Source organism: Rhipicephalus microplus, chromosome 6, assembly GCF_043290135.1.
Source record: "Rhipicephalus microplus isolate Deutch F79 chromosome 6, USDA_Rmic, whole genome shotgun sequence".
Classification (NCBI taxonomy): domain Eukaryota; kingdom Metazoa; phylum Arthropoda; class Arachnida; order Ixodida; family Ixodidae; genus Rhipicephalus; species Rhipicephalus microplus.
In genome coordinates, this window is record NC_134705.1 from 143,024,435 (window position 1) to 143,045,246 (window position 20,812).

At 43.9% G+C, this 20,812-nt stretch overlaps 1 protein-coding gene and 1 long non-coding RNA gene across 3 annotated transcripts in view; both read right to left on the reverse strand.

Moving 5' to 3' along the window:
* Window positions 1-837: 837 nt before the first annotated feature.
* Window positions 838-20,812, reverse strand: part of LOC142765582 (uncharacterized) — a 29,223-nt gene continuing 9,248 nt past the window's right edge. The window contains exon 2 of the long non-coding RNA XR_012884324.1: window positions 838-4,793. This is a non-coding gene — a long non-coding RNA (uncharacterized LOC142765582). The remainder of the gene's footprint in view (window positions 4,794-20,812) is intronic.
* On the reverse strand, window positions 16,491-20,383 carry LOC119183458 (uncharacterized). Of its 2 annotated transcripts, XM_075866785.1 has the most exons (3): window positions 19,271-20,383; window positions 19,044-19,161; window positions 16,491-18,941 (listed from the first exon to the last, which is right to left on the reverse strand). In XM_075866785.1, exons 1-3 carry the CDS (start codon window positions 20,381-20,383, stop codon window positions 17,692-17,694), a joined length of 2,481 nt encoding a protein of 826 aa, XP_075722900.1. In that variant the 3' UTR covers window positions 16,491-17,691. The 2 variants fall into 2 exon arrangements, with proteins under 2 accessions (XP_075722900.1, XP_075722901.1); XM_075866786.1 differs by having other exon boundaries at window positions 18,602-18,941; window positions 19,044-20,383.

A 20,812-nucleotide genomic window follows, 5' to 3' on the forward strand; every position in this document is an offset into this window, starting at 1 on the left:
AAGCTTCCTAAAGCATTCACTGATGTGTACAAACACAGTGCAGATGTAATCTCACACTAGCATATAGGAATATAAATTACAAGAATTTTTCATAATTATCTTGATGAAATTCAGATATTCAATTCAGGTGCTACAGCCATGTTTTGTTTTTTTTTTCTTGGCAGGCAGACCACAAGTTATTTTGTTGCGTGTTAGAACGTCGGACCCCAAACATGCATGCCGAACAGTGCGAAGATGAGTCTTCCTTACTTTTCCTGATAATGAATTGTCAACTAAGATTCCTTTGCTGATATGTAGGCAAACAAATCGAGGTCGATATTGATTCATATTGAAATTTCCATTTCTCTTACTCCATGCCATGGATGCAGAGTGCTTATATATGCATACATACATATACAATTGTGTCGTGTGGTGTAAATTAACCTTATTAATTGTAATATACATACAGAGAAAAGACGAAGCAGCAGTTTGACCAATATAAGGGCAGGAGTGAAGAGAGTAAGAGACATTAGTTAAAGAGGAAGCAAGTGTGGAACATAAGAACAAGGTGCTTCTCGTGATGGATGGTTTTGACTAAGTGTTAAGGCTTCACATACCTCAATAGTTTTTAACCCATGGGCGTACTATTTGTTAAAGGTGCACCATGCAAAGCAAACAGCTAACAACTGTCACCCTGACAAGGGAGAAAAATTTGCTGCGAGTTGCCCTGGAAAAGTAAATGTGATTGATTTTGCTGTAAATTCTACTGAAGTTCACATTTTCTTAACAATGACCAATTATAGAATCTCGCATGTTGAGTTCTCAACAAACCTAAAAGAAACAGAATAGAAAAAAACATTTCTTTTCAACAAGTTTATTCAGAAAAGCACATGTGTGATTGATATCTTAAGCAATTTCGACGTACGATACCCATAAGTTTACTATACTTAAGGAACAGCTAATCCCCACAGCCATAATAAACCACATCCAAGAAAGTAAAACAAAGTAAAAACTATACAGATGCAGAGCACTTTGCATATATGTGTGAAACACAAAAGGTAATTACTTTAGAGCAGTGACTTCCGCTGTACACTGCTTATCAATTAATTATGGGAAACAATGAAAACATAAGAGGCTTCATGTTGACATAATATTAAACAGCCATATGTAACACAAAAGTGACATACTTGTGACACTTTTTTGAAGTACTACATAAATACCAAAACAAATAAATTTCTAAGCACATTTTGAACTAAGCTTCTTAGCTGTGTAATACACAATGATATTTGAATCGATCACCTCGATGCTCGATTCAAATATGTCAAAAAGCTTCAGACGAAAAGCACTTCAGAACCTCATGCCAGTGGTATCAACAAGGGGAGTATGGATGCTGCGATTGAAGCACAACTGTGTGAGGAGAGAACAAACACTAGTAACGAAAAACAAAGTTTTGTTAAAGGGTGAAGCAATCTTCATATTTTACAATGTGGGAATCGAGAGCAACCGCCACCCTGGCGCCTGTTTACCCAGCTAGCACATGTGGCAGAACCACGGGGCCCCGAGTGCAGTGGCCCGCCATTATTTGGCAGTATGGCTGCCGTGGCTATGCTGCCAGTCCTTTTGTCTGGTGAAAGCTGCACGCCAGCTTGTCAGAGTGGAACCACGTGTTCGGACATGTCCAAGCGAAGCGCTCGCTTACCCTCAGGCGGGTCACATGGGCACGCTAGCACACGTCACTGCGCTTGGCCTGTCCCTGCTGGCTGCCTGTGACATCCCCTCTCCCCAGAGCTTGCTTCTACCTGACGCTGGCTTGCTGTGAGATGCTCTCAGGCTGGCACGAGAGGTTTATGCCCACAACAAACATGTATTTGCCAATCAATTTTATTTAGGTGCAATCTGCAAAGATTGTACGGCCTCTGATTTATGGTGGTGCAATTTTAATTTTTGCTGTCCACGGTGTTTCGAGCTACATTTCATTGTGGGCGAATGCGTGGAGTGCTGTGTCCGACCAGCAAATTATCCTGCGGGAGGATACGGCCCACGTTTAATGCCATACTCATCCCTCGGTACCTGTGGAAATGATGTGCTGAGCAAGGACGTCCGAGGACTTATGTCTAGATAACACCCCGGGACAACTGCAGTTCACAGTAGTGTACTCACTGCACGCATCTTTACAAATCAGCAATCGTGGGACCTGGTTTCCATCGTCACGACACGGCATGCCTACCATATTTCATGTTATTGGTAAGCACATGGCCAAGCCATCTTTCACAATGCTCATAAACGATTACAGGTAAAGTTGATTAATCATAGATTAAAGCAAAACATAGTCTACATAGTGTCCATAAAATTTTGGTACTTATCACCACATTTGGTGCTCATTTTGTACAGTGCAATAATATTTTACTATGACCATTAATTAAATTGCAATGGCATAATTTTAGCATGACTAGACGTTAATTCTTGGGAACGAAGCCCACGAACAACACAATCAATGTACACTTGACGAGAACTGCGTATAAGTAAGGCAAACAATGCTGCAAATATGAAAAATAAGCTGCTTCTTGCTTTGCGGTACGCATCACAGATTTTTCCGCTAAACTCTTGCCAGGTGGTAAAGCAGCCCTCGTGGTTCTCATACTTCGATTTTTACAGTGATATGCCATGTCATACAGCCTCTACGTGGCCTCAGCAAGGAACTTTTCATTCACTCTGCAAATAAACAAATCCCCATCGGAAGCCGGTGCAAGACATTTTTCCACTGAAACAAGTGACACACGCTTGATTTCAGCAGTACATTCAACTTTAACAAAATGGTAGGGTTCATCCTTGCAGAACACCTCAAGCATGTTGTGCTTCACAATGTACACCTGAACAGAGAGCACTGTCTCCTTTAGGCATGCACACTGTTCATGCCCCTGTGAGTAGTACACACTAATGTCCCGAAGGCGGCCAAACAACCCATTGATAATGACGAATGAATTTACCCTTCGCGATCTGTCCAGATCCGCAGTGCAATATGCAACGTTTCCGATGCTCATCTTTCGAAAATGAGTGCCATCCGCACTTCGCACTGCTTTACCATAGAATGTAGTGGTCCCATTCTGCACAGATCGTTTTCTTAATTCGTAGCCCTTCATTTGTGCCTTGAACAAATTCTGAGTGTGTGCATTTTCTCTTGCAACATTACTCCAAAGCGTAGGCAAGGCTTGCATGAGGAAGAACTTGTCAATAATCTGTTTTTCGGGGTACCTGGTCCCTTTGACCATTTTCACAAGCTTTCCATTCATAGATTCAAATCCGAACATTGAATGTGCCCACAGTGGACCCCAATGCTTCACTGTGTCAACAAGGTGAAGCAGCAGATGCGCATTGTATGTCATGTTTGTTATGCCATATAGCTCCTGGTACTCTTTGACAAACTTTACCATTTCATTTTTCATAATGTTGAGCCTGTCAAGGGCTACGCAATCGCTCAACAAGTAGTACATTATGTCAACGAATGAGACCCAGTGGCGGTAATTCTTTTCTGGAACATTGCAAGCCAACACAATTGGCAAATAAAACAACAACCGTTTCCGCCAGTCAGCACATTTCCAGTGTTTCAGGTCATTCAGTGATCTTGGAAGCCTTGATATTTCCCAGATTGGTTGCAGGCTGAGCAGCTTCTCGTTCAATTCACTCAAGTGAAGGCGAAGCTTAAAACTACGACACCTCTTAGAGTTTAACCACAGCAATGTCGTAGCTTTTACAAAACCTGCACACACAGCATGCATGTAGTCAACCACAAAGCCAGTAGGAAAGTCAAAGTGGTTCAGCAGCGTGAGGACACTTGTAGCCTTTATGCCACGGCTCACTTGCTCTTGCTTTCTTCTGGCTTTTTGGGCATAATGCTGAAATGACTCATTAGTACGGAGCTTTATAGCAGAAGTGGAGACTGGGTAGACACGGCAATGCCCATTACCCTTTGCAATGACATCTCCAGGATACTCGCACCATGCGCAACCGTACTTCCCATTAAACTGAGTCATGCCCATAACTTCACATCTTGCGACACTGTCCACCGTGCATGGGCCAGGGAAAACCTTCATATTTTTTTTCTGCCCATGTGAATCTTCCCATGTCATGGCGGTAGAAGAAAGCACATTCAGCGACTTCACAAAAGGCAGGAGGAACGTATTCATTACAGGCTTTTTGGGCCCAAACCACAGGCCAGCAAGGACGAGCCTCTGGACCCTCTCTTTATACGTCAGCTCATTAATTTGAGCAAGGAGACGCCAGAATCCAAACTTGCTGCTTTCAAAAAGTGGAACACCATCGGTGTTAAATGTCAGCGAAACATCATTAGGACCCATGGGAATACTTTTGTAGCCAATGCCTGTCGTGATGTCTGTGACATCGAAAGCGGGGGACGACTGAGCAGGCACAACCTCAGCTGTTTTCAAAATATCACAGATTTGTGATTCTATGTTAAATTAAAAAAAATATGATGAACTTTTTAGCAGTGCACTGATGTCATGATGCACATTGCAGTGCTCGCAAAAAACGATAGATGCCATTTCAGCAGTCCCAATGTAGTTGCAACAATTGCTACAGTATAAATCTCTGTTCTTTGCACTCTCAGGAGAGCTGAAATGTCTAAAAAATTTGTACTTTGAACAAGGCAGCTCTGTTTTTTCCGGCAGATGAGCGCGCAATAACTGAAGCAAGCTCTCGGTGGCTTCTTTCGATGCGTCATGGCGGAGGCTGTGGCCCATAATCAGCAAAATGCTCTCTGCCCTGGTGATCTTCGAACCTGGATACAGCTCCTCGTTCTGTTAGATGCAAAGTAACAAAAATGTTTATACCACAGGCATGCACACAAAAACTACACGCTTATATGGTAGTCCATAACAAGCATGCATGTCCCGTCAGCTTAATTACAGCTATGACAATGGATGACTATTTTTGTTACCATTAAAGAAATGCCTATCTCCGTGTCTATACACATTGATACATTAAAGCTTTCACCAGTCAAACACCACCTTTGCACATATACCAAAGGGACAGCAATGCCACGTGAAAAAGCATATTTTTCACTAGGTGGTGCTGTGAATTTATAGATTATAAAAGGAGTGCAGGCACGGATGGAGGGCGAATGGGTAGTGGGTGAATTGCAAAATGGGTTCCAGGAACAAAGAAGGTTAGGGGATAATCTGTTCTCATTAACGCAGTGCATTGAAACAGCAAAAAAATGAGCACAGGCCTTTATTGCTGGAATCCATGTAAATCAAGCGACGTTACGACAGTGTAATTCAAGAGGATCTGTGGGGCACACTAGATGCACTGGAAGTCGAATATTGAGTAGCTAACCTCTTAAAAAATACATATGAAGGTAATAGGGTGCTGATAAAATGGGAAAAATGGGTCCCTGAACCTATAGAGATACAGCGGCGGCTCAAACAGGATGTCCTCTCTCTCCCTCATTGATGATGTTTGAAGTTTTGTGGCGCAAGGGCCGTTTCACGGCCAAAGAGCGCCAGTTCATGTTACTAAGAATATGGACAATGATTGTGATAAGCGGCTGTATAAAGGCCATAAAATTCCTCGCGGTAAGGCGGGTAAAAACATACAAGTAATAAAATCATGACCATGCCGTGAAAGGTGTGTGTGGTGAGGATAGATGAGAAGGGTTGGTGATTATAAAAGACGATGGTGGATATGATTGGCATTAGCACAAGTGCCTCACTCGTTTATACCCTTGCGTCCAAGGGCCGTGAGGCAAGTGCTTTCTTGTGTAACCACCGCAGCAAATACCTCTCTGGAGAGGTCATGCTACGGGATGCCTGGGTATATGATATGGAAACTATGAATTTCTTTAAAAAACGCTAACAATGATTTGTGACTAAAAAGCGGTTCCCTACCGACGAACATTGCAGGGTGTAAAGGTATATGTTGTCGGTAGGGTAATGGAAAGTGTTGATGATGATGTTTGAAGTTTTGTGGCGCAAGGGCCGTTTCACGGCCAAAGAGCGCCAGTACATGTTACTAAGAATATGGACAATGATTGTGATAAGCGGCTGTATAAAGGCCATAAAATTCCTCGCGGTAAGGCGGGTAAAAACATACAAATAATAAAATCATGACCATGCCGTGAAAGGTGTGTGTGGTGAGGATAGATGACAAGAGTTGGTGATTATAAAAAACGATGGTGGATATGAATGGCATTAGCACAAGTGCCTCACTCGTTCATGCCCTTGCGTCCAAGGGCCGTGAGGCAAGTGCTTTCTTGTGTAACCGCCGCAGCAAAAACCTCTCTAGAGAGGTCGTGCTACGGAATGCCCGGGTGTATGATATGAAAATTATTAATTTCTTTTAAAAACGCTAACAATGATTTATGACTAAAAAGCGGTTCCCTACCGACGAACATTGCAGGGTGTAAAGGTATATGCTGTCGGTAGGGTAATGGAAAATGTCGTTTTCTTAGAGTTTCTAAGTGTTTGCACTGGATTAATATGTGAAGGACTGTCAATGCCTCTCCACATCTGTCACACAAAGGTGGATCACCACCGGACAAAAGATGCGTGTGTGTCGTGTATATGTGTCCTATCCTGAGTCTTGTTAGTGTTACCTCTGTTAGACGTGATTTTGATACTGGTGGCCAATGGCCAAGGTGTGGCTTGATAACGTGTAGTTTGTTTTGTGTGTGTGTATCCCACTTGCTCTGCCAGTAGTCCCTGAGTTTTCGTTTGAGAGACGGCTTAAGATCAAGGGCCGGGATTGATATCGGTGTAATGGCGGTGCTTTCGTGGGCGGATGCAGCAAGCTGATCCGCCATCACGTTGCCTTGAATCTCACGGTGCCCGGGCACCCAGCACACAACAACGTGTCTGTTGAGTGTGTGGAGGGTGCATAAAATGGAGTAAAGTGAAACTAGGACAGGGTTTTTTTGTTTTTTAAGACTGTGCAGAGCCGTTACCACACTGAGGGAGTCTGTATAAATTACTGCTTTTTGTATTTGTGATTGTTTGATGTGCTTAGCTGCCACAAGTATCGCGTAAGCTTCCGCTGTGAAGATACTTGTGCCTGGATGTAGAGGGCCAGCATCCGAAAAGGAAGGGCCAACAGCAGCGTAGGACACAGAGGAGTTAGACTTAGAGGCATCTGTAAAAAACTCAGGACGTGTGTATTTGTGTTGAAGTTCCAAGAAGTATGTTCGAATATGGGCAATAGGCGCATGTTTAGTAACTTCTAAAAAAGACACATCGCAATCTATAGTCTGCCACTGCCACGGTGGCGGGTATGCTACAGGGGCCATTAAACTGTGTTCGAGTGACACTCCAGTGTCCTCAGCTAGACCCTTCAGGCGAACTGAGAAGGGCTGCCTCATTGAAGGCCTGTTTTGAAAAAGAATCGAGCTCGACAAGTCATTAATAGCAGAGTATGAGGGGTGCCTCTTGTCTGCTTTCACCTTAAAGAAATATACAAAGGACATGTAGGTTCTTTGCAGATGAAGCGACCACTCATTTGACTCAACGTAAAGGCTTTCTACGGGGCTGGTGCGAAAAGCACCCGTAGAAAGGCGGATGCCCGAATGGTGCACGGGATCCAGCATCTTCAAAGCACTTTGAGTCGCTGACTGATAAATAATAGCCCCATAATCTAAGCGGGTGCGAATAAGGCTTCTATACAGGTTCATGAGGCATTTCCTGTCACTACCCCACGTAGTACGTGACAACACTTTTATAACATTCATGGCTTTTAAACATTTTGTTTTTAAATACTTTATGTGGGGTACGAAGGTCAACTTGTTGTCCAAGATTAAGCCTAAGAATTTATGCTCAGCTTTGACGGACAGTTGTTGCCCGTTCAGTTGAATGTCGGGCTCCGAGTGCATGCCTCTCTTTCGAGAGAACAAGACACACGTGCTTTTTTGTGGGTTAAGTCGAAATCCGTTTTCATCTGCCCATTTGGAGACCTTATTTAAACCCAGCTGCACCTGCCGCTCACACATGGCCAAGTTGCATGACTTGAAGCCAAGCTGGACGTCGTCGACATATGTACAATAGAACAACATGCGGGGAATGGACAAGTGCAAAGAATTCATTTTGATGATAAAAAGTGTGCAACTAAGCACACCACCTTGTGGCACGCCTGTTTCCTGGACGAATGTTTGGGAGAGCACACTGCCTAGACGGACACGGAATGTCCGGTTTGACAGGTAACTTTCGATTATGTGGAACATTCTTCCGCGCACGCCAAGGTGTGACAGGTCTCTTAGAATTCCGAAACGCCATGTTGTATCATAAGCCTTTTCGATATCGAGGAACACAGAGAGAAAATATTGTTTATGGACGAACGCGTCTCTGATCTGTGCCTCGATACGAACAAGGTGGTCTGTGGTGGATCTACTTTCTCGAAACCCGCACTGAAATGGGTCGAGCAAATTATTTGTTTCAAGAAAATGTACAAGTCGGCAGTTTATCATTTTTTCGAAGACTTTGCACAAGCAGCTTGTAAGTGCTATAGGCCTATAACTCGAGGGTAAAGAAGGGTCCTTGCCCTCTTTCAAAATGGGAATAACAATAGCCTCTTTCCAGGAGGTAGGAATAGTGCCAGAAGACCAAATAGCATTGTACAAACAAAGTAAGGTTTTTCGGGTTTCATTTGGTAGGTTTTTTAACATTTCATACATCACACGGTCAGAACCTGGGGCAGAAGTACCGCAGGAGTTTAGAGATGTTCGGAGCTCAGCTAGACTGAAAGCTTGGTTATATGCCTCGTATCTGGTGGATTTGTGTTCGAGTTTCTGCTTTTCAATTCTTGTTCTGTATTTTTGGAAGGTGTCAGTATAGTGGGATGAGCTGGATACCTGTTCGAAGTGTGCACCGAGGAAGTTTGCTTGATCTTCCAAGGTATCACCCTGAGTGTTTACGAGTGGAAGTGTGTGTACTTGTTTCCCTGCTATCCTACCGACCATGTTCCAGACTTTTGCCTCCTGTGTGTATGAATTGATCCCCGACAAAAACTTCTGCCAGCTTTCTCTTCTGGCCTGCCGACGCGTTCTCCTTCCTTGAGACTTTATTTTCTTGAACGTGTCAAGATTTTCCGCCGTTGGCGAGTTGCGCAGCAATCTCCATGCCCTGTTCTGTTCCTTTCGCGCATTATGACACTCCGTGTTCCACCATGGGACGTGTCGTTTGCGGGCATTCCAGATGTTTGCGGTATGCACCTGGCTGCTGCGTCAGTTAGAAAAGCTGTGAAGTACTTCACAGCTTCATCTATGTCTAACCTACATATGTCTGTCCAACTCAAACGTGTAGTGTTGTGGAACTGTTCCCAGTCTGCTTTGTTCATCAGCCATTTGGGAACATGTAGAGGACATTCATATGTTGTTTGTGAACTCAACACTACAGGAAAATGGTCACTTCCATATAGATTATTTATGATTTTCCATTTCAGTAGGGGTAGGAGTGAAGGCGATACGATGCTGAGGTCTATAGACGAGTAAGTTTTGTTGGCAACGTTATAGTATGTTGGCTCTTTCCTATTCAACAAACAGGCACCGGAAGAGAAGAGAAATTGTTCAATGAGACGACCTCGTGCATCACAGCGAGAATCGCCCCAGAGTCCACTATGTGCATTTAGGTCGCCAAGAAGCAAATATGGTTCAGGCAGTTCGTCTATTAACGACTGAAATTCACGTCTTTCAAGACGGTGGTGGGGAGGTACATACAAAGAGCAAATGGTGACGAGTTTGTTTAAGAGTACCGCTCGAACAGCCACCGCCTCAAGGGATGTCTGGAGTGGTAAATGTGTACACGCTACTCCTTGGTTAACAATAATGGCTACGCCACCGGATGACGCCACAGCATCATCTCGGTCCTTTCGGTATATGACGTAAGCACGTAAAAAATTTGTTGTGGAGGATTTTAGGTGTGTTTCTTGTACACACAGCACTTGAGGTGAGTATTTGTATAAAAGCTCTTGTACGTCGTCGAGGTTCTTAAGCAGTCCTCTGACGTTCCAATGTATAATTTGTGTGTCCATATTGGAAGTAAAGTAGTGCTGTGTGTACGTTAGGGGAGTGACTTGTTTAAGCTGAAAGGTCAAGCTCAAGTACCAGGGCCATTGTCAGGCCCTGTTATGGGCTTTTTAGTTTTCTTGGCGCGCTCCAGAGAGCCGCGCCGTTCTTTTGGCACCAGGGGTGCCGCCGTATCCATTGCCTCCTCGGAGGCACTGGATGCTCGCTCATGCGAGCTGGTTTTTCGAAGGTTGGGCCTTGCCTGGCGGGGTGAGGCCTTGAGACCCGAGGACCCTGGAGTCCCTGGTCTCTGTTCAATAGTAGGCGGAGTAGCCTGAACTACTGCCGCCTTGGGGGCAGGTGCCACAGCCGTCGGCTCGCTCTGCGCTGGCCGAAGGAGTGGCGAGGGCTGGTGCGGCGTTGCCCCCTGACGCGCCGCATCAGCATATGTAGCGCCATAAAATGGCGACACTCTTCGTCTTGCTTCCTTGAATGTGATATTTTCTTTTATTTTCAATGTGATGATTTCCTTTTCTTTTTTCCAAAATGAGCAAGACCGTGAGTATGCGGCATGATTTCCACCACAGTTCACACAGTGTGATGGTTCTTCGCAATTGTCAGAATTGTGGCCTGACACTCCACATTGTGCACAAGTTTGGTGACCACGACAGCTTTGTGAGCCATGGCCATACTTCTGGCATTTAAAACAACGACGTGGGTTAGGTATGTATGGTCTGATCGACGTCTTTGTGTAGCCTGTTTGAATACTTTCTGGGAGATTACTGGAAGCGAACGTGAGTATTAGGTGTTTTGTTGGTGTTGCCTTGTTGTCTCTTCTAATGGTGATCCTTTGTACATTGGTCACATTCTGACTCTTCCACCCCTCCAGAAGTTCCTCTTCAGTCAAGCTGAGCAGATCAGCATCAGATACTACTCCACGGGTTGTGTTCATGGATCTGTGTGGCGTTACAGTGATGGGAGTGTCACCAAAAGTTGAAAGATTCTGTAGCTTTTCGAACTGTTCTTTTCCTCGGACTTCAAGGAGGAGGTCTCCGCTGGCCATTTTGGTAACTTTGTACCCGGCTCCAAGAGTTTCTGTGAGACATCTGGCTACTACAAAGGGTGATACCGTTCTGGCTTGCTTGCTGCTTATTTCACTATGTATAACATGAAAATGGGGGAAGTTTTCACTTGATCGGTTGAAAAAGCCTAAGTCTTCGGTGCGTACACGCTTTAAGGCGGTACGATCACTTAATAGGGGAAATGCTTTATGCATGCCAGTTTAATTTTCTTCAGAAGCGTTGGCGGCCACCCACCACGGAGCCCAACAAGGGGACGCTACAAGTTTGTGGATGCTAAAACCTGCAGACGCCAGCCGTACAACGCAACTATAACCCAATGCGCCTAGACCAAGGTAGGCTATTTGCACAGGGTTAACCCTCGCCGCCAGGAAGTTTGGAAGTAAGCAGAAGAGAGTAGAAGACAGGACAGATAAACAGTAAGAGATAAAGACGAAGATGTAGGGAGAGAGAGATAGGAAAAGGCGACTGCCGATTTCCCCTGGGTGGGTCAGTCCAGGGGTGCCGTCTACGTGAAGCCGGGGCCAAAGAGGTGTGTTGCCTCTGCTGGGGGGCCTTAAAGGTCCAATCACCCAGCGTCAGCTCAACCCCCAGGATCCCCTTTTCCCCGGGCACGGCAAAGCCACGCACGGCTAGGCGTGGGAGGGAGTAGAAACTCCCCCGTTAGCTCGGGTCCGTGGTGTCGCTACACACCAAACGCCTACTTACGCAGGCGCCCCTGCGGGGTAATGGAAAGTGTTGTTCTCTTACAGTGTCCAATTGTTTGCACTCAATTAAAATGTGAAGGACTGTCAATGGTTCTCCACATCTGTCACACAATGGTGGATCGCCACCAGACAAAAGGTGTGTGTGTGTCATGTATGTGTGTCCTATCCTGAGTCTCGTTAGTATTACCTCTGTATGACGCGATTTCGATACGGGCAGCCAATGACCAAGGTGTGGCTTAATAATGTGTAGTTTGTTTTGTGTATGTGTATCCCACTTGCTCTGCCAGTATACTCTGAGGTTTCGTTTGAGAGACGGCTTGAGATCAAGGGCCGGGATCGATATCGGTGTAGGGGCACTGCTTTTGTGGACGGATGCAGCGAGCTGATCCGCCCTCACGTTGCCTTGAATCTCACGGTGCCCTGGCACCCAGCACACTACAACATGTTGTTTGAGTCAGTAGAGTGTGCATAAAGTGGAGTAAAGTGAGACAAGGACTGGGTTTTTGTGTTTTTTAAGAGTGTGCAGAGCCGTTACTACACTGAGGGAGTCTGTATAAATTACTGCTTTTTGTATTTGTAATTGCTTGATGTGTTTAGCCGCCGCAAGTATCGCATAGGCTTCCGCTGTGAAGATACTTGTGTCTGAATGTAGAGGGCCAGCATCCGAAAAGGATGGACCGACAGCAGCGTAGGACACAGAGGAGTTAGTCTTGGAGGCATCTGTGAAGAACTCAGGACGTGAGTATTTGTGTTGAAGTTCCAGGAAATATGTTCGGATATGGGCAATAGGCGCATGTTTAGTAACTTCTAAGAAAGACACATCGCAATCTATAGTTTGCCACTGCCACGGTGGAAGGTATGCAACAGGGGCCATTAAACTGTGTTCGAGTGACACTCCAGTGTCTTCAGCTAGACCCTTCAGGCGAACCGAGAAGGGCTGCCTCATTGAAGGCCTGTTTTGAAACAAAATGGAGCTCGACAAATCATTAATTGTAGAGTATGAGGGGTGCTCCTTGTCTGCTTTCACCTTAAGGAAGTAAACAAAGGACATGTAGGTTCTTTGCAGATGAAGCGACCGCTCATTTGACTCAACGTAAAGGCTTTCTACGGGGCTGGTGCGAAAAGCACCCGTAGAAAGGCGGATGCCCAAATGGTGCACGGGATCCAGCATCTTCAAGGCACTTTGAGTAGCAGACTGATAAACAACGGCCCCATAATCTAAGCGGGTGCGAATGAGGCTTCTATAGAGGTTCATGAGGCATTGCCTATCACTGCCCCAAGTAGTACGTGACAACACTTTTAAAACATTCATGGCTTTTAAACATTTTGTTTTTAAATACTTGATGTACGGCACGAAGGTCAACTTGTTGTCCAAGATTAGGCCTAAGAATTTATGCTCGGCTTTGACGGACAGACGTTGACGGTTCAGTTTAATGTCGAGTTCTGAGTGCATGCCTCTCTTTCGGGAGAACAAGACACACGTGCTTTTTTGTGGGTTCAGTCGGAATCCGTTTTCCTCTGCCCATTTGGAGAGCTTGTTTAAACCTAACTGAACCTGCCGCTCACACAATGCCAGATTGCAAGACCTAAAGCCAAGTTGGACGTCATCGACATATGTGCAATAAAACATATTGCGAGGGATGGTCAAGCGCAAGGAATTCATTTTTATGAGAAAAAGTGTGCAGCTAAGTACACCACCTTGTGGCACGCCTGTTTCCTGAACAAATGTTTGGGATAGAACCGGGCCCACTCGGACACGGAAAGTCCGGTTTGACAGGTAACTTTTGATTATGTGAAACATTCTTCCGCGCACGCCAAGGTGGGAAAGGTCTCTTAGAATTCCGAAACGCCATGTTGTATCATAAGCCTTTTCGATATCGAGGAACACAGAGAGAAAATATTGTTTATGGACGAAGGCGTCTCTGATCTGTGCCTCGATACGAACAAGGTGGTCTGTGGTGGATCTACCTTCTCGAAACCCGCACTGAAATGGGTCGAGCAAATTATTTGTTTCAAGGTAATGTACAAGTCGGCAGTTTATCATTTTTTCGAAGACTTTGCACAAGCAGCTTGTAAGTGCTATAGGCCTATAACTCGAGGGTAAAGAAGGGTCTTTGCCCTCTTTCAAAATGGGAATAATAATAGCCTCTTTCCAGGAGGTAGGGATAGCGCCAGAAAACCAGGTAGCATTGTACAAACAAAGTAAGGTTTTTCGTGTTTCGATTGGTAGGTTTTTTAACATTTCATACACCACACGGTCAGAACCTGGGGCAGAAGTACTGCAGGAGTTAAGAGACATTTGCAGCTCAGCTAGACTGAAAGCTTGGTTATATGCCTCGGATCTAGTGCATTTGTGTTCAAGTTTCTGCTTTTCTATTCTTGTTCTGTATTTTTGGAAAGTGTCAGTATAGTGGGATGAGCTGGACACCTGTTCGAAGTGTGCACCGAGGAAGTTTGCCTGATCTTCCAAGGTATCACCCTGAGTGTCCACGAGTGGAAGTGTGTGTACTTGTTTTCCTGCTATCCTACCGACCATGTTCCAGACTTTAGCCTCCTGTGTGTATGAATTGATCCCTGACAAAAACTTCTGCCAGCTTTCTCTTCTGGCCTGCCGACGCGTTCTCCTGCCTTGAGACTTTATTTTCTTGAAGGTGTCAAGATTTTCGGCTGTCGGTGAGTTCCGAAGCAGCCTCCAAGCTCTGTTTTGCTGTTTGCGCGCGTTTCGGCATTCAGAGTTCCACCATGGCACACGCCGTTTTCCTGGGTGCCCATTTGTTTGTGGGATGCATTTTGTTGCAGCATCAATCAAAAAAGCTGTGAAGTAGTCGACAGCAACATCAATGCTTAAAGTACTTATGTCACTCCAATCTATACGAGCGATGGTATGAAACCGTTCCCAGTCGGCTCTGTTTATGAGCCATTTGGGAACACGGGGTGTACACTCAGTTGCTGTAGTTGTGCTCAAAACTACGGGAAAGTGGTCGCTTCCGTACAAATTACTGACGACTTTCCACTGAAGTAGCGGCACAAGAGATGGAGAGACTATGCTTAGGTCTATGGAGGAGTAGGTGTTATGTGCGATATTATAATAGGTTGGTTCTTTTCTATTTAGGAGACATGCGTTCGACGAGAGAAGGAATTGTTCAATCAGTCGACCTCGCGCGTCGCAACGAGAGTCTCCCCATAGCCTGCTATGCACATTGAAGTCTCCAAGGAGAACATAAGGCTCCGGAAGTTCATCAATTAAAGAGTGTAAATCACGTTTTTGCAGCTGATAGCTAGGAGGGATGTAAATAGTGCAGATTGTGATTAGTTTATCAAAAATAACCGCTCGAACAGCCACTGCCTCAAGGGATGTTTGGAGTTGTAAGTGTGTGCATGCAATTCCTTGATTCACTATGATGGCAACACCTCCAGATGATGTCATGGCATCATCACGGTCCTTTCGAAAAACAACGTATTTGCAAAGAAAATTTGTGTGTTTTGAATTAAGGTGTGTTTCTTGTACACACAGCACTTTTGGTGAGTGTTCGTGTCCCAGGCGAAAATTTGAAGTGGGATTTCAAGTGGTTCCACTTGCTGCCAAGTGGTCTTTAAAGTGGTTCCACTTGCTGTCAAGTGGTCTCTCAAGTGGTCCCACTTGCTGTCAAGTGGTCTCTCAAGTGGTCCCACTTGCTGTCAAGTGGTCTCTCAAGTGGTCCCACTTGCTGCCAAGTGGTCCTTTAAGTGGCCCCACTTGCTGCCAAGTGGTCTCTCAAGTGGTCCCACTTGCTGTCAAGTGGTCTCTCAAGTGGTACCACTTGCTGCCAAGTGGTCCCTTAAATGGCCCCACTTGCTGTCAAGTGGTCTCTCAAGAGGTCCCACTTGCTGCCAAGTGGTGCCACTTCAGAGCAAGTGGATTCCATTGACAGACCACAAGAGAGACCACTTGCTGTCAAATGGTCCCTCTTGCTTTGAGCGGAGACACAACAGGTTCCATTGCCATAAAGTTCCCTAAAGCCTTGAAACAATATTTTCTTTCTTTGTTACAGACACAGTAAATTATGGAAATGTTGTTAGTATGGTTCAAGGTAGTGAATTTTATACTTATTTGGTTACTGCTCTTTCTATGCAATTACTGACACGCGATAGTGTGTATTATTAGGTAACATATGGCCATATCTCTATGTTCTCATAGGGTACGTATTTTACAGGTCACCTATAGTCATCTTATTGCTTACTGATTCAAATGTATAGATTTTTGTACGACATAGTTTCTTGATCAATGGCACTGTATCTTCTCATTGCATCTGTATGTAGCCCGTATACTTTGTTCTTTGGTACTGTAATGTATATTCCTTGTTGGTTGAATTGATTTACTATGGATTTTCAAATAATCTTGAATATTTTGTATACTGGAAAATTACCACAGTTTTTTCTTTTCTCTTCTCGCTGCTTTGCTAGGAAATCTTTATATGTATTCTTTATTTGGACCTTCCACTAGCCTTTGGCTATAGGTCCAACAAGTGTTTGTTATCTGTACATAGAATATGTACATAGAATATGAAAATAAACATTCAAACATTCAAAGTTGTCTCACAAGTAGTCCTGCTTCCTTGCTACTTATAGTGTAATGTGCTGAATTGATTCTTCATGCATTCAAGTTTCACTTGCTATGAAACAGCTTCTAATAAGTGATATGTCTCACAAGTTTTCAAGTGAATATTAAGACAGTACTACTAGTTTGTACCATAACAGGTTCCACTTTGTGCCAAGCAGTTTAATATTTGGTTCAGTTATGCTTCTATAATTAAGGAAAAGGAACAAACGTAAAAAGGGACAGACGTAAATAAATACATACACAATTTACCCAAGTAATAGCATAAATATATGTGAAATTGGTACTTATGAGGCTTTAAGCCTAGTACTCCATTAAGCAAAATAATAAACAGTTGAACTTATGTCTACACATAAGTGACAACCTTCATAGGGACCAACAACTGCCCAGAACATGAAATGAGGTTACTGCACGAATGGAAAGAATGATCCTCATAGTGACTCAAACCAACCCTGTTTTTCTCATGAGAAGTGAATTTATGCCTTTATTTCGTTAATAAAGATTGCAAAAAATGACCTGTAGCACATCCGGTAGCAAAAACTTAAAATTATTCGATGTGCCCTGTCACATGAAAGTTGATTAGTGTATGCGGTCAGAAATTTAGGGGATGTTATTAGGAAAAGGAAAGTTAGGGGATGTTATTAAAAGTAGCTGTAGTGTAAATGTGAAGAAAGAAAAGTGGATTTAACAGAGCATTGTGCTACACATTCTGAAAAAATTGCCAAAATGAGGTTTCTCAGAAATTCAGACTGTCACTTTAAGCAAATGTACCACTTTCAGCTAAGCAAGTTGCCAGAACGGCCAACTCTAATAAAGTCAGAGTAAAAATAGAGATTAGGTAAAATACAATGCTTCGATAGAAATACAGTGCTTTAAGACAAGAAAATATCAACATTGAGGGAATGAATAAAATTGTAACAATAATGGTTTCTGAAGCAGCACTTGAAGTTGGAGGTAAAGCACTAAGGCAAGAACTGAAAGCTCAAAAACCACAAATGATTGAAAAAGCAAAGAGAAGCACGTGACATGACCAACTCAAGATCTGAAAAAAAAAAAAAACACTGGTTGAGCTGACGAGGTTGATCGATAAAAAGGAAGTCAGACAGATGTGTGAGGAACTACAACTTGAATGTCGTAGAGACAGCTGTAAAAGAAGTTCACAGCATCGAAACAGCTAAAAAAAGAGGTTTAGGAAAGACTAACAGTGAGCTAACAGTGAACAGTGAGAAAATGTGGACTCTACAGAATAAGCAGCAAAAGTAACATGGATAAAATTTAGATGATTGGGAGTGAACATAAGATAGAATGAGAATCATCACTGTTTCACTAAAATGATCCATAGCGATTGCACAACTCCGCAAAAAACATTGTCCCATTCAAATTAAGGTATATGCATGGACGAAGAGACCTTGAAATTGAATGAATAGCTTTTGAAGCACATTTGCGTGCTACTTTTAGGTGGCTTACTCCTTCAAAACTCTTCACTTGGTAATTGTGAGAGACAATGAAAATCTCAGAGCTTCCATCGACTTTACAGACATTGAATATATTCTCTATTTTCACATAGTCATCTCCTAATTTCCCTGCAGTTGAGTCTCTTTTTCTTGACCCTGGATTGTAATTATCAGTATGCATGATGCATCCATTCACACAGATGCGACTATGCTCTTCAATCCTTTGCACACCAGTGATTTTGCCATTTACGAATTCCATTAGGTCATGTGAAGGCACCTGTGGTTTTCCAAGCAGTTTTACTCCCATGCACTTTTTTTTTGTGTGCAAACAAAGTTCCTTAACTTCTTCTGATGCCATAGATAGAAGCTGATTAAAATTGCTCATTAGAAGAATTCGTGACAAGATTTGAAAAGGGATACCGTTTGATGAAGACACAAGTCTTACTAGGTTACCCATGTTGCTTTCGAATTCGAAGCATGAGATAGCCCAAAGTGGTCCATGCAGTAGCACACTCTTTGGCAAATGCAGCAGTGTGTGCATATTAGAAGTCATCTGTGCTTTCTCATAATTACATTCGGTCATGACAACAAACTTTGTTATTTCTAATGTACAGTCGTCAATTTCTTGTGATGTCACATGACTCTTTAACAGGGTATACACTGAAGACACCAGGAGAGCAAAGTGCTCCAGAAACTGAGCTGGCAGGATGCCTTTCAGACATGGAAGGCTGTAGAAGAGGAGCCAAGACTCCCACTCAGATGCCTTCCAATACTTTCGAAGCTTAAGAGATCTCGGTGTTCTATTAAAGCACACTGGAGGTCTCTGGCTTAGGAGACGCTCATCTGCTTCCCTTAATGTCCGAGGAGACCCAATATAACATGCCCTTCCTGTGTCTGAAAACCACAGTTCTGTGACTTGGCGTACAACTCCAAGCAACACAGCATGCATGTAATCAGGGCGAAAGCTCCAGACAATGTCAAATCCAGGAACGTTGAGGAGAGGTGATGGCCCCTTCACCCCTTTGATAGAGCGCTTCATTTTCGCTGCCATTTGCATGTCAGTCAACATGCTAGCTGCAGTCCTGTCTTCAAAAGTTGAACCAACAGGGTACTTCACACATCCTGCAGAAGTTAAGACGAGACTTATGTAGCTTTGGCAGAACACAAATAACAGGTGACACTCATAAACACATATAACCAGCAAAAAGGTAGATATTATTATACCTTCAATGAATTCTCCAGGATGTAGGCACCAGGAACAGCCATAATAGCCATTGAACTGTAGGACGTTCTGCATGGAAGCCCGGGCTGGTGCATCAGCAACAGCAGTTATGCAGTACACCTAGAAAGTTCGAGAAGGCTGTCATTTGCATTCCTAGCACTACATCTATGTAACTGCGTGAGTAAAACAAAACTGAATAGGTGCAATATTTTAAGGAGACACAGGATACCTTTGAATGCACTTGTCGACCATTCACATTCCAGCAGATTCCTTCAGTAGAGAGTTCGTTCATTTGTTCGGCGAATGCCTCGAGAACTAATGTCATGTCTGGATGTTTGGTACCATACCACAAGAGCGCACAAATGATGTTGCTCCACCGTCTGTGTGGTGGAAGCTCATTCACAGTCAGATGTACAGGCCAAATGGAGTAGTTAGTTGATTTAAATACAGGGCTTCCATCTGCACTGACAGTTAATGTGATGTCATCTTTCTGGCAACCAAGCTTTTTTCGCTGGGTCAGATAGAAGGCACCATCAGTCACATCTGACACACTAGCATTTTCTGTGTCTTTTTTTTCATTTAATGATTTGTAAAGGTCTTCTCTCAAACCATCATCAGCGAGCACGGATGAAATTTGCTTTTTTAATGGCAAGCCAACAAAAAAGGAGCCATCTGCTGTCAACTTCCGGCCGGTGTAGCCCTTTCCACAGCACATACCAGTCAGACTATTGCGTTCACTTAAGCTACCACCTGTCTTGGCCAGCAGCCGATTGCAAAACGGGCAGTAAAAGTAGAACTTCATATCTTGTGGTGAAGTTGCAGTGAACTTTCTGAACAGGTACTTGCTGTTTGGAAGCAGATTCGTTCCTAAAATATTATTACATAATTTTAACAGGTCTTCAATGGCAGTCCACGACAAACCATGCTTAATTGCGAAGTCCATTACAAGCACGAGGGCATCCCCTACAGACAAGGTGTTTGCGTTGCCAAGCGGGCGCGCAAACTCCAACCGAAAGAAGTTGGAGCTTGGCAGAGCATCAGACGGCTCCGTCGCATTTGAGAGTTGATCTGACAATTCATCGTCGGTGTCGCAGTCGCCAGCCGACTCTTCTCCTACGATGTTGTTTTCTCGTCCAATGTCCTCGACTGACACGGATGCTTCATCATCGTCCGAGGATTCAGACGCACTTGTGACCACATGTTCTGAACCGACGTCCATAGCAGGCGGTGTTGAACGCGCGGTAGCATTCTTTCTTACTTCATAATGCGTAGATTTCGGCAAACGATCATTCCACGCATCGGGTTCTAGATATCGCTTGCGGTTATTTTTACTCGTGCTCATCACGCCTGTCACAGCTTGCTTCTGATGGGCACGCTAAAGTGGTCCAAAGAGGTTCAAATGAAGAACGAATAATAAGACAGTTAATAGGCAATCAAACGTTGTTTACGACGTCGACGCACATGTGACAAAAGACGTCTGACATTCACATGCTTCATGGCATGGCTTGGCGCGGCTTGACTGTACAAACAGTTGAGACTGGCTTACCATCAGAGTTATTCAATCCTGGCTTACTGACTTCTTCAAATATCAAAGTAGTTATTATAAATGCTTACAAGATACTGTTTTATGTGTTTTGTTTATTTGAGTAAAATAATGGCAATTGATATTTTGACCAACGCCTGTTGTTTTGACGTACAAAACGTTTATTTAGCGGCCGAGTTATTGGCTTCGTTTTTAGCCAAGCCATGGCCGAAGCATAGAACCACTGTA

What these genes read in the sequence shown, in the direction of transcription:
- LOC119183458 (XM_075866785.1), bottom strand. Translation starts at nt 20,383, where the DNA reads ATGAGCACGAGTAAAAATAACCGCAAGCGATATCTAGAACCCGATGCG. An exon ending in GTCGACAAGTGCATTCAAAG is followed by an intron (nt 19,162 to 19,270) that starts GTATCCTGTGTC and finishes CGAACTTTCTAG; the next exon opens with GTGTACTGCATAACTGCTGT. An exon ending in TCCTGGAGAATTCATTGAAG is followed by an intron (nt 18,942 to 19,043) that starts GTATAATAATAT and finishes TAACTTCTGCAG; the next exon opens with GATGTGTGAAGTACCCTGTT.